This window comes from Panthera onca, chromosome A3 (genome assembly GCF_046562875.1).
Source record: "Panthera onca isolate mPanOnc1 chromosome A3, mPanOnc1 haplotype 2, whole genome shotgun sequence".
Classification (NCBI taxonomy): Eukaryota; Metazoa; Chordata; class Mammalia; order Carnivora; family Felidae; genus Panthera; species Panthera onca.
This window is the reverse complement of record NC_138341.1, coordinates 116,788,978-116,801,548: the sequence shown is the minus strand read 5'-3', so window position 1 is coordinate 116,801,548 and position 12,571 is coordinate 116,788,978. Positions and strand designations below refer to the sequence as shown.

At 41.1% G+C, this 12,571-nt stretch overlaps 1 protein-coding gene across 3 annotated transcripts in view; it reads right to left on the bottom strand.

The window, feature by feature from the left end:
- The window catches only part of PHF20 (PHD finger protein 20), a 147,247-nt gene that overhangs the window by 123,341 nt on the left and 11,335 nt on the right, over positions 1-12,571 (bottom strand). For all 3 annotated transcript variants that reach the window (XM_060616764.3, XM_060616780.3, XM_060616772.3), the window contains exon 2: positions 1,430-1,544. In XM_060616764.3, coding sequence (XP_060472747.1) covers positions 1,430-1,512 — 83 coding nt within the window. In that variant the 5' untranslated portion in view covers positions 1,513-1,544. The remainder of the gene's footprint in view (positions 1-1,429; positions 1,545-12,571) is intronic.

Sequence of the window (12,571 nt, the reverse complement as noted above, 5' to 3'; positions counted from 1 at the left end):
GAAGGGGAACTGAACTGGTAAGGGTATAAAATATACTTCTATTATATAAGAAATGTTTTATGTCTTTTATCTTTTAAAACATAAATATAATAAAAATGTTTTATTTATTCTGAGTGATATTTACTAATTTGTTAAATTTTATTATTAAATTTTATATATTAGTGTATTTTATTGATATTTATTCTGAGTGACAAGTACACAGATTATTTTACAGCTAGATGTACTTTTTACTTTTTCTATATTTTACTTTTTTTCCACATTTAAAAAGAATTCCCTCCCTTGATTAAGCTGCCTTAAAAAGTGTTAAGAGAAACCAAAAAGGGAAATAATTATAGATGATACAAACAGCTTACAACAACTAGGTGTTCAAAGTGTTTGTAATTCATATACCAATTCTTCCAGCCCCAAAAAGCAGCAGAGACATTTCTGCCCCAGCCACTTCCTCGCTTCTCTTTCCCCTGTCTTCTCTACCTACACCCCAGGAACTGGTCAGCTTATTTTCAGAAAACTCCCCAAAAGAGCTACACTCTTCCTTATAAAAACTCAGAGAGGGGAGCATGTGACTGGTTCAGCTGGTGGAGCATGTGACTCTTGATCTCGGGGTCATGAGTTCGAGTCCCATTTTGGGTGCAGATTATAAATAAATAAACTTTAAAACAACAACAACAACAACAACAACTAAGAAAGGTTTGAGTTCTGAAACCCCCACCTTTCCCTTAAGCATTAACAAATGGCCAGATTCTAGGATGTCCTCAACAACAACCGTCATTTTATAGTTGATAAGGAAGGTCTTTCCCCACATTCTACTACGTGATTCTCAAAAAAACTTGGAGGTTGATACTACTAGTACCCACACATTTATAGATAAAGCTGATGCTCAAAGAGGCTAATTACAAGTCAGAGGTCATAAACCAATGACAAGTCAGGATTACAAGCCCTCAGTCTCTAAATTTAATCACCTCTTCAGAGTGATGTTAAATTTCAACCATACCACATACTCTGAAAACAGGATGGGGTGTTCACAACACACAAGTTATTCCAATCTAATCCCTTTCCTTCATTCTTCCATCCCTGATTTTTCTCTCCTCTCTTCTTCCAGACAGGTACCCAAGATCAAGAGAGCTGCCACTATTAATTCGTCCCTTCCTTATAGCCATCTATGCTTCTTTTTCCCGTAACTCCTTCACACAAACACACAGAAAGGGGAAACAAGTATTAACAAATAGTCACTGGATGCTCTCCATGACAGATGGATCCCAGCACCAAAGAGAAAGGACATTCCCCCGGCTCTAGGCTTAAGTCTCCTTCCACCTTCCAAGAGTCAGGGAGCAGGAAAAAACTACAGAACACTTAAGAAAAGCCCTCTTTATCAGTGCTAGCAAAAATCCTTTACTGAAGGAATTTAATTAACAGAAAAATGTAAAAGTACCAGTTTTTTAATCGGTCCCGGGCTTCCAACTGGGCTCCCACTTCAAAGCTGATTCCTCTTCTGTTAGGTGGATGCTTTGTCATTTTCAGTCATCAGCGGGGCTGCCTTTATTCTCCTGAAAAAGGCAATTAAATATTTATGAAACTTAGGGAAAGTCTGCCCAGAGTGTAGCATCACTCACTACACATAAAAGACAAACAGGAATTATTCAAAACACAAAGCTCCAGGAAACCCTGTCAGTGCCTTCTTTCATGCCTGCTCTCATTCTAACATAGATGTGTCCTCCACTGGTTCCTCCTCTATTAGGCAGCATCCTGTAGTTCTAGGACTGTGAGGAGACCCCCACTCAACACTGCTTACCAAGGACTCACCTATAAGGGGCACCTCTCAGAACTCCAAAACAATTACTCTCCAGGTTAAATTCAATCATTTGCTAATGCATTCAACAAGTATCTGCTGAGAGACTATTTAAAAAAAACAGCCAAGACCAAAAGGGACATAAGCCCACATGAAGCCTCTGTCCACTAGGGAAAGACAAAAATATAGCCACTAAACAGATAAACAGAAGCACCTGGCTGGCTCAGTTGGTTAAATGTTCAGATTTTCGAGCCCCGAGTTGGACTCCACACTGTCAGTGTGGAGCCTGCTTGGGATTCTGTTTCTCTCCTCTCTCTGCCCCTCCCCCGCTCACGTTCGTTTTCTCTTTTGCTCTCTCTCAAAATACACTTAAAAAAAAAAAAGTAGTGTTATTAAAAAAATAGATTAATGGAATAACTGCAATCTGCAACTTCTATGAATTTTAAGTACTACATAAGAAGTAAACAAAAGCTGAGACATTGACTTCTGGCCCTATCTGGAAGGCTAGACAAGATCTATTTGTACTTTCTTTGATATATTTATATTTTCTGCCTGTTCTTGAGTTCATTCTGACAATTTATATTTTTCCTAAGTAACTCTTTATCAAACCTTTGGGTATGGATTGGTGGTCATTTTCTATATGAATAAAATTTATCTTTAGGGGCCAATGACGGTTCTAATGGAGATGAGATGTAGCCACTCTGAGCTCTCGGGGCACTTAAGCAGGCCACCTCCATACAGCAGGCTATATCTCGCTACATCTTCTCCCACTAAACTTTGGGTCTCAAAAGCCTACACTGCCCAAGCAACGTAAGAGTACTGCCAAGGGCAACATCCGCCTCATACCAGAAGCAAAATCTTTGCCATGGACTGAATGTGGAAAAATAACAGAAGTGGATCCTCATATCTGATGTGTAATGCCACCACATCCTAGGAAGAATTTGTTTGCAATACATTACATGAAAAGACAGAATCCTAAATTACAGCACGTTGAGCTCACATTAAAACTCGTGTGTTGGGGCGGGCACCTGGGTGGCTGTCAGTTGAGCATCCAACTCTAGATTTTTGCTCAGGTCATGATCCCAGGGTCATGTTGGGGGCACTTGGGCTCTGCACTGAGCGTGAAGCCTGCTTAGAATTCTTATTCTCTCTTTCTCTCTCTCTCCTTTTGGCCCTCTCCCACACTCACAATCTCTCTCTAAAAAACAAACAAACAAACAAACAAAACTCATGTGTGTACAGGGGAGCCTAGCTGGCTCAGTCAGTAGAGCATACAACCCTTGATCTCCGGGTCATGAGTTCAAGCCCCAAATTGGGCGTAGAGCCTGCTTTAAAAAAAAAGGGGGGGGGGGGGCTATAGGTGATTGTTTTCCTTTTATTTCTTTTTTAAGTAAGCTCTACCCAACATAGGACTGGAACTAACAACCCTGAGATCAAGAGGCATATGCTCTACCAACTGAACCAACTAGGTGTCCCTGTTCTTTTCCTTTCAAACAGTTTCATAAATTTAAAATTTTTCACAACGGAAATATTCCAAGAAAAAAACAAAACATGTAATTTGAAGGATGAGTTAAGCGTTAAACAACCAATTCTGATGAGCTGATACTGGGGAAAGCTGCAAACCAAGTCAAATGAAGGCAGAAATGGTTGACAGTTTAAGGAAGCTGAAACATTCTAATCAACTGAAAAGTTATTATGTTAAGGAGTGTTTCCACTATAAGGACCCTAGGAAAGGGAGAGTCAGAGGTTTGACTGGCTTTATCTAACATTCTCCAGGAAAATATCAAATCTGATATAAGTAAATCCAATCAGTATAAAAGTCTTCATTTTGGCTTGGCCCAAATACCACTCAAATTATCTTTTTACCTCTGACTTCATGCACAATAGGTAATATACAGATTAACAGTTTGGCCTCCCAGATTATATGAAAATGTGATACTGGCTGGCTCAGTAGGTAAAGCAAACAACTTTTTTTTTTTTTTTTTTGGAGAGAGAGAGAGCATACGCACAAGTGAGTGAGGGGCAGACAAAGAGAAAATCCCAGGAGGGGCAGAAAGATAGAGAGAAGAGGGGCTCACCTGAAGCAGGGCCATGAGCTCACCTGATGTGGGACTGGAACTCATGAACTGTGAGATCATGACTTGAACCGAAGTCAGATGCTTAACAACTGAGCCACCCAGATGCCTGAGCATGCAACTCCTGATCTGGGGATTCTTTCACCTTCCTCTGTCCCTCCCTCACACACTCCAGGGTGCAAGTATGAGCGCGCACTCTCCCTCTCTCTAAATAAATAAATAAATAAACTTATAAAAGAAATTTTTAAAAAAAGTGATGCCAAACAAGAAAGGCAGAGTGGCACTGAACACTCACTGAGCTACTAGCATTTGTCAGACTTCATGCAGGGGGACAGCTCCCTTTTACAGACGCCATGTATGTAACATAATGTAATGGGATTAAATGCTTGGGTTTGAATCCCCAGATCCATCCTTTACTAGCTGAATGAATTTGGGTAAATTACCCCTCTGAATTTGTTTCCTCTCCTTAAAAGGGGTTAGTGGTGGTAATAGTACCTATCTCCAGGCAGCAGGTGTGAGGATTAAATGAGATAATCCATGTAAGGGGCACAGGGCTGGTACAAAGTAAGGACTATAAAAGAGTTATTAGCTATTAATAATTCTTCTTTTAAAGATTTTATTTTTTTAACGTTTATTTACTTTAAGACAGAACACAGGTGTGCGAGCTGAGAAAGAAGGGAGAGAGAGGAAGAGAGAGAATCCCAACCAGGCTCCATGCTGTTAATGAAGAGCTGGATGCGGGGCTCGATCCCACAAACCATGAGATGACAACCTAAGCTGAGATAAAGAGTCAGACACCTAACCGACTTAGCTACCCAGGCACCCCAAAGATTTTATTTTTTAAGCAATCTCTCCCAATGCGGAGCTCAAATTCACAACCTCGAGATCAAGAGTTGCATGCTCCACCAACTGAGCCAGCCAGGCACCTCTAGATAATAGATAATTCTATTATCACAAATGAGAAAATTAGGCTTAGCATAATTTGGCTAAGGTTCAGGTGCCAAGTGACAAGCCCCAGAACAAAAAGCTCAAGTCTGCTTGATTTCTAAATTAATTCTTTCACCACACAAATTCTCCTCAGGTACCCAAGGAGGCTTCCCACTAAAATACAGGAGGAGTGTGGGAACGAGGCAGTAAATGAATGAAGATGAGCAAACTATTCCCAGTGGCTGAAATGAAGGAAACAATTACTCCTGAGGCTGAATTGTCAGAAGGTCTTCCTTACAAATGAACTAAAAACCTGTTTCTGACTCTGACCCACTTGTTTGAGGTTTCACTCCCTGGTATCACAAAGAATAAGACTAAGGACTAATCTGACTTTTGTGTCCCATCTCCAATCTTCCTACCACTGTTCTGGGGTGGCAGCATTTGTTTTTCGATTTCACGTTAAATCATTCAATAAATGATTAGTTAGTACTATCAGTAAGGCATTGTGCTGGAAATTAGGAGTAAGAAATCCAACTCAGTCCCCGCTCCAGTCCACCCAGAAAGACAAACACTGGAAGAGATGAACAAGCTCTAACAAAGGGCAAGGGGAGTGCCACCCAAGAAATCATCTGAAAGCCTCAATTTAATTTTGTCGTTGTTGTTAAGTAAGCTCTACGCCTAACATGGGGCTCGAACTCACAACCCTGAGATCGTGAATCATATGTTCTACAGACTGAGCCACCCAGGTACCCCAAAATTCCAATTTAATTTGGCAACAGGGCACCTGGGTGGCTCAGTCAGTTAAGCATCCAACTCTTGAAACTGGCTCAGGTGATGATCTCAGGTGAGAGATCGAGCCAAGCATTGGACTCTGGGCTGACACCGCAGAGCCTGCTTGGGATTCTCTCTCTCTCTGCCCCTCCCCTACATGCGTACACTGTCTCTTTCTCTCTCTCTCTCAATAAATAAATAAACGAACATAAAAAAAAAAAATAATTTGACAACTACTAACAAAAAAGTCCAGACAGAAGCAGGAAATTAAAAAAAAAAAAAAATTACATAAGTCTTTTTTTTTTTACCTCTCACATTTAGTTTCAAACACAAATTATTTTCAAAAAGGCTAAGATTCTAAGGTTTTTAACTTATCCATTCTTCAGGCCGTTAGCTTTTTCTTCCAAAAAGCTCCAACTTCCAAGTTAAGAGTTAAAGGGAATATGTTCAATAAGGACACTGAGAAAAACTAAGAGAGAAAAAAAACCTAACGCAATCTGTATTTATATAGGATTCCGTACTTTTTTAATTGTTTTAATATTTATTTTTGAAAGAGAGAGACACACACAGAGAGTGAGCAGGGGAGGGGCAGAGACAGAGGGAGACACAGAATCTGAAGCAGACTCCAGACCCTGAGCTGTCAGCACAGAGCCTGATGTGGGGCTCAAACTCAGGAACCATAAGTTGAGCATCCAACTGAGCCACCCAGACGCCCCTAGGATTCCATTTTAAAGACCTTGTCAGGACTTCAAATTACTCCTTTACATTCAAATTTCCCTACAATGGGAACCCACTGCCACAAAGGAGATAGAAAGACTTATTTCCTTAAATACAGTATTTGCAGTCAATGCTCCTGTATCAATAAAATGAAAGCTTTAATTGTGTGCCTTGTAATACTATTTACAGGGCACTTTCTCAACATGGGGGAAAATAACTGCAGAGCATGTGACAAGGAGCTAATTTCCCATATTAACAAAGACTGCATACAAACCAGAACAAAAATGCCAAACAACTAACTTATTAAAGGAAATGCAAATCAAAATAACAATTTTTCACTTCTAAGGCAAAAAATGTAAAGGTAGGATAACTAGTATTTGCAGGGATGAGGCGAATAAAGCATGCTTATACACTGTTGGTAGAAGCATAAATTGGAAAAGCTTTTCTAAAGGCAACTTGGCACTATCTACAAAAATACATTTACTTGCAACCCAGCTGTCCCACTGCCAGTAACTTACCCTACAGATATATCCCCCAAAGTCTGCCCAATTACCTGTAACGATGATTAATATAGCTTTGAAATTTCCACAGCTAGTATATCCATCAAAAGAAGCTTCATTAAGTGAATTATGGTTCATCCAGACAACAAAATATTGTACAGCCATTAAAAGGAAAAATGGCAATCTGTAGATGCTGATATGGAACCATCTGCAAGACTTACTGTCAAGTAAAAAGGACATGATGTAGAGGCATGTGTATGGTACTATCCCTTTAATGTAAACAAACAGACATATGGACACAACTATTTTTTTATGTTTATTTATTTTTTAGACAGACAGAGTGCAAGTGGGGGAGGGGCAGAGAGAGAGGGAGACACAGAATCTGAAACAAGCTCCAGGCTCTGAGCTGTCAGCACAGAGCCCAATGTGGGGCTCAAACTCACAAATGGTGAGATCATGACCTGAGCTGAAGTTGGACACCCAACCGAGCCACCCAGGCATCCCTAGACACAACTATCACAGCATATGTATAAAATTATTTCTTAGAAGGAACCAAGAAACTATTTAAGGACATTCCCTTAATGAGAGGAACGGAGCATGAAAATTTAACCTTTCATTTTTTATCTTACTATTTTGGTAGAATTTTCTAACCTTAAGAATGTATTTGCAAGGGTAGGGGGCCTGGGTGGCTCAGTCGGTTAAGCATCAGGACATTAGATCTCAGCTCAGGTCATGATCTCATGGTTTGTGAGATGGAGCCCAGCACTGGACTCCACACTGACAGCTTGGAACCTGCTTGGGATTCTCTCTCTGCACATCCTCTGCTGGTGTGCACATGCACGCACACTCTCTCTCAAAGTAAAAAAATGAAAAATATGGGGCGCCTGGGTGGCGCAGTCGGTTAAGCGTCCGACTTCAGCCAGGTCACGATCTCGCGGCCCGTGAGTTCGAGCCCCGCGTCAGGCTCTGGGCTGATGGCTCGGAGCCTGGAGCCTGTTTCCGATTCTGTGTCTCCCTCTCTCTCTGCCCCTCCCCCATTCATGCTCTGTCTCTCTCTGTCCCAAAAATAAATAAACAAAAAAAAAAAAAAAAAAAAAAAAAAAAAAAATGAAAAATAACTTTAAAAAATTAAGGGGCAACTGGATGGCTCAGTCAGTTAAGCATCTGACTTTTTTTTTTTTTTATGTTTATTTATTTATTATGAGAAAGAACACACAGGAGAGGGGCAAATAAAGACAAAGACTCTTAAGAAGGCTCAATGCTCAGCACAGAGCCCTATGCAGGGCTCGATCCCATGAACCGAACCGTGAGATCATGACCTGAGCCAAAGTCAAGAGTCAGAAGTTCAACCAACTGAGCCACCCAGGCACCCCAAGCATCCAACTCTAGATCTCAATTCAGGTCTTGATCTCAGGGTCACAAGTTCAAGCGTCACATTGGGCTCCACTCAGGGTATGGAGCCTACTAAATAAATAAATAAATAAATAAATAAATAAATAGAAATAAAAAGTAATTTTTTAAATGTATTTTTTGAAAGAGAAAGAAAAAGCACACATGAGAGGTGGGGGGTGGGGGGAACATAAGCAGGGGAGGAACAGAGAGAGAGAGAGAGAGGGAGAGAGAGAATCCCAAGCAGGCTCTGTGCTGTCAGGACAGAGCCTGACAAGGGGCTGAATCTCACGAACCATGAGATTATGACCCAAGCTGAAATCAAGAGTTGGATGCTTAACCAACTGAGCCACCTAGGCGTCCCAAGAATTTACTTTTTTTTTCATTGTCAACAGGGATTATCTAGTCAGTAAGATTTTAATTTTGGGTTCCTTCTTTGTTATTTCTTCATATTTCTTCATAACATTTAAATATACAAAAGTCCTTTCATTCTTATACTGTCTTACCAGACCTTCACAACTGCCATGTGATCTAGTTAAGACTACATGTGATAGTGCTGTGGCACAGACAGAAAACCGAGGTGCAGAGCAGCCAGCAGCTTCGCAGGTCCTCCAAAGCAGGAGATACTTACAACAGGTAACAAGATTTTCCCAGAGATACACCAACCACTTCTCAAAGGCTATTCCTCTAGGGGCTCCTGTGTGGCTCAATCAGTTAAGCATCCGACTCCTGATTTTAGTTCAGGTCATGATCTCACAGTTCATGAGTTTGAGCCCCACAACAGGCTCTGCACTGTCACCTTGGGATTCTCTCTCCCTCTCTCTCTGTACCTTCCCCTGCCTGTGAACATGCTCTCTGTCAAAATAAAGAAACATTTAAGGAAAAAAGAAAAAAGAAAAAGGGCCTTCCTCTCTCCTTTACCAAAGTTGTTGCTATGCTTATATTCATGCCTTTAGATACAAACACAATTTGAATACAGGCAGGAAGATCAAGTAATTGGCTGCTTTCCAGATGTTGTGTCAGAATTATCACACCATTACATAACAAGCAAGAATATTTAATTTTTCAGAAAGGCCAAAACCTAAGACTGGCTCAGCTGTGAGGAAACTGAACATCTGAACTATTGCCTAGGGCCCTCACCAGGGCTGTCTTTTTACACCTCAATCTGCAAGCAAGGAACATGCTGTAAAACTGCTTATACACTTGGACTCAGTAACCTTAATGTGAAGAATACAGCCCAGGATAAAAATAAATCATTTGTGAAAATGAAAAAAAAAAAATAGCTCTTTAGATAAAACTCTGGGGAAAGTAGATTTAGTTCACATGTTAAGGGGCGTCTGGGTGGCTCAATCAGTTGAGCGTCCGACTTTGGCTCAGGTCATGATCTCATGGTCCATGAGTTCGAGCGCCACATTGGGCTCTGTGCTGACAGCTCCGAGCCTGGAGCTGCTTTAGATTCTGTGTCTCCCTCTCTCTCTGCCTCTCCCCTGCTCATGCTCTCTCTCTCTCTCTCTCTCTCTCTCTCAAAAATAAAAAAATAATCAACATTAAAATCAAATAAACATTAAAAAACAATTTAAAAACAAGAGGTGGGGGAAGGGGCACTGAGAGAGGGAGATCGAATCCCAAGCAGGCTCCACGCTGGCAGCATGGAGCCCAACATGGGGCTCGAACTCATGAACTATGAGATCATGACCAGAGCTGAAACCATTGGGAGCTTAACCAACTGAGCCACCTAGATGCCCCTAAAAACAAGAGTATGTTTAAATAAAACCTAATGTAGGAGCGCCCAGGTGGCTCAGTTAAGCGTTGACTTTGGCTCAGGTCATGATCTCACAGCTCCTGAGTTCAAGCACCACATGGGGCTCTGTGCTGAAAGCTCAGAACCAGGAGCCTACTTCAGATTCAGTCTCAGTCGCTCTCTGCCCCTCCCCCACTCATGCTCTGTGTCTGTCTCTCTCTCTCAAATATAAATAAACATTAAAAAAAAGTTTTAAATAAACCTAATGTAGTAGGACTACACTACAAGCTCCATTAGGGAAAGGAAGGACTAATGCTCACAGATGCCAAATAAATGAATTAAAAAATAAAATGATGGTGATGTGAGCTAACCTTACAAAAGGATAGAAAATACCCTTAGGCAGACTAACAAGACCTACTTGAAAAACATTTATAATAACAATAGCTAATTAACTCTACATATATTAACTCATGTAATCTTTAAAACAACTGCAGAGGTAGGTGGCATTAATTCTCATTGTAAAGATGAGAAAACAGGAACAAAATTAGGGACATCCTAGGACACCCATTTGGTAAGAGGCTGAGCCAGGATTTGAACCTTAGACCCTGCAGCTCCAGATTCTTAACCACCACATATGCTTATTTATGAGCTACATCTTTGAGTTCTCTTCACTCATCAAATGAGGTTTAATAATGGCCTCTGTCTTGGGTGCTATAAGGATTAAGTGAGAAAAGATCTGCAAAGTCCTTACTTGTCTAACTCAAAGTAGGTACTCAAAAAATGGCAGCAGAATTTTCCAAACTTAGAATACATTTACAGTTAATGTTGTACTGACAAAAACTCTGGGTTTCATTTTGGGAGAGGTGAAAGAGTACTGCAGCCATGGTAAATGGAGGTCATGCCCTCAGCAACCCCATTATGCTCAAGAAGGAACCAAGGACTTAAAGTAATAAAGAATTAAAGTGATAGATGGGTATGGAACAAGACCTTTCAACAAGTCAGCTGAGATATAAGGAAAAATAAACCCTGGGACACTCAAGGGAAGAATGTCAATCACCAGAAACTATAGAACAAGCTTTGTGATAACTCAACAGTGCTTACCACCAGGCCTGCATTCAACCTCCATTTAGTGGTGATGGTGCCTCTGAAACTTAATTCAACCCCCTTTCAATGGAGGGACACTTCAAGTGAAAGACCAGCTTAAATCTTCATGCCTCCTTCACTCAATAAATATTTACTGAATGCCTATGTGCCAGGTTCTGGAGATAGATACTGGGAAGGGAAGACTACCCCAACCCTGTTCTCTAATGGAGAAGGCAGGCAATAAACAAGTTACACAAAGAAAATAACTTCTGTCAGGATAAGCACTGTGGGGAAAAACCCAACAAAATAATGTGAACCAGTGACATGGGAGGACCACTTTAGATGAGTGTTACAAAGTACTCTGAGAAGCTGAGGTCTTAGCAGAGTTCTAAATGACCAGGAGACAACCATGAGAAGATCCAAGGGAAAATTTTCAGCAAAGGGAAGTCCTAGAGGCAAGGTGCCTCGGGTGGGAATGAGCTCCCCTCTCCTTCACAGCCCTAGGAGGTGGAAACTGACTACCCTGCAGCCCACCGTGCTGTCCCATAAAAGCATACACAGTATCAGCAGGTCCAGTGACATGGCAATCTCACAGGAGGAAGTTTCCAAGGGGACTCTTTGCCAAAGTTCTGTCTTGGAGGACAGTCAGGAGTGCTTAAGGATGGGAGCACAGTCAGGTTTCAGACTCACATTCTGACCAATCCTGGCTCCACTTATTGTTGGCTGAGTTAAGATGAGAAAAATCACTGAATCTCTCTCTACTTGCCCATCTACAAAATGGAATTGATAACCCAACCCCTACCTCCTGGGGTTGTTGTGAGAAATAAGTGAGTTAATAGACGTCTAATACTGAGCACAGTAAACACTAAATATCCAGTACTAGTGATATTATGGTTGTGTAATAGTAGTACTAGCAAAAAGGACATCAGACACAAAGGATTACAGTCAATATTATCATGGAATATTAACAAAAAATATCCAATATACTAAGGAACGTAAGAAGTATGTCTTTAGCCTGGGGAGATGACAAGTTGGTTGAAGTAGGGGCAAGGGCCCCTCTACCACTACCCTCATTTCCTCAAGGACACAGAAGGAAGACTGAGTCTAAAGTAAAGACCAGTTCCATTCCTCAGGCCCTTCCCCAGGTCACACTGTTAAGAGCTGAATTAACCTCTTTTATTTGAAGGAGGAAGGAAGGAAGGAAGCAAAGGACAGGGGGGAAATCAGGAAAGCTGGAAGGGAAAAAAAGAAATAAGCCAAAAATTCTCTACCCTCTTTACAGATACTAGAAATGCTTTCTCCAAAAGCCAAGCTTTTCCTTCCACAATTAAAATTCAGAGAGCAAACACAAGTTGAGTTTACTCATTCCAAATTACTGAGAATGAGCTGGTCAAATCAGTGGATCTTCCCAGAAGCAGTGTAAAGAGCCTCACGCCCAGGACTGGCTCCAGAATATATTTGTTCAATGACCTTTGGCACCTTACTCAACCTCACTGAACTAACCAGCCTACCCTCACAAGTTCCTTCTTTTTTCATCACAGTTTAAGGACGGAGACTGGCCAACATGCCAAGCTAGAAACGG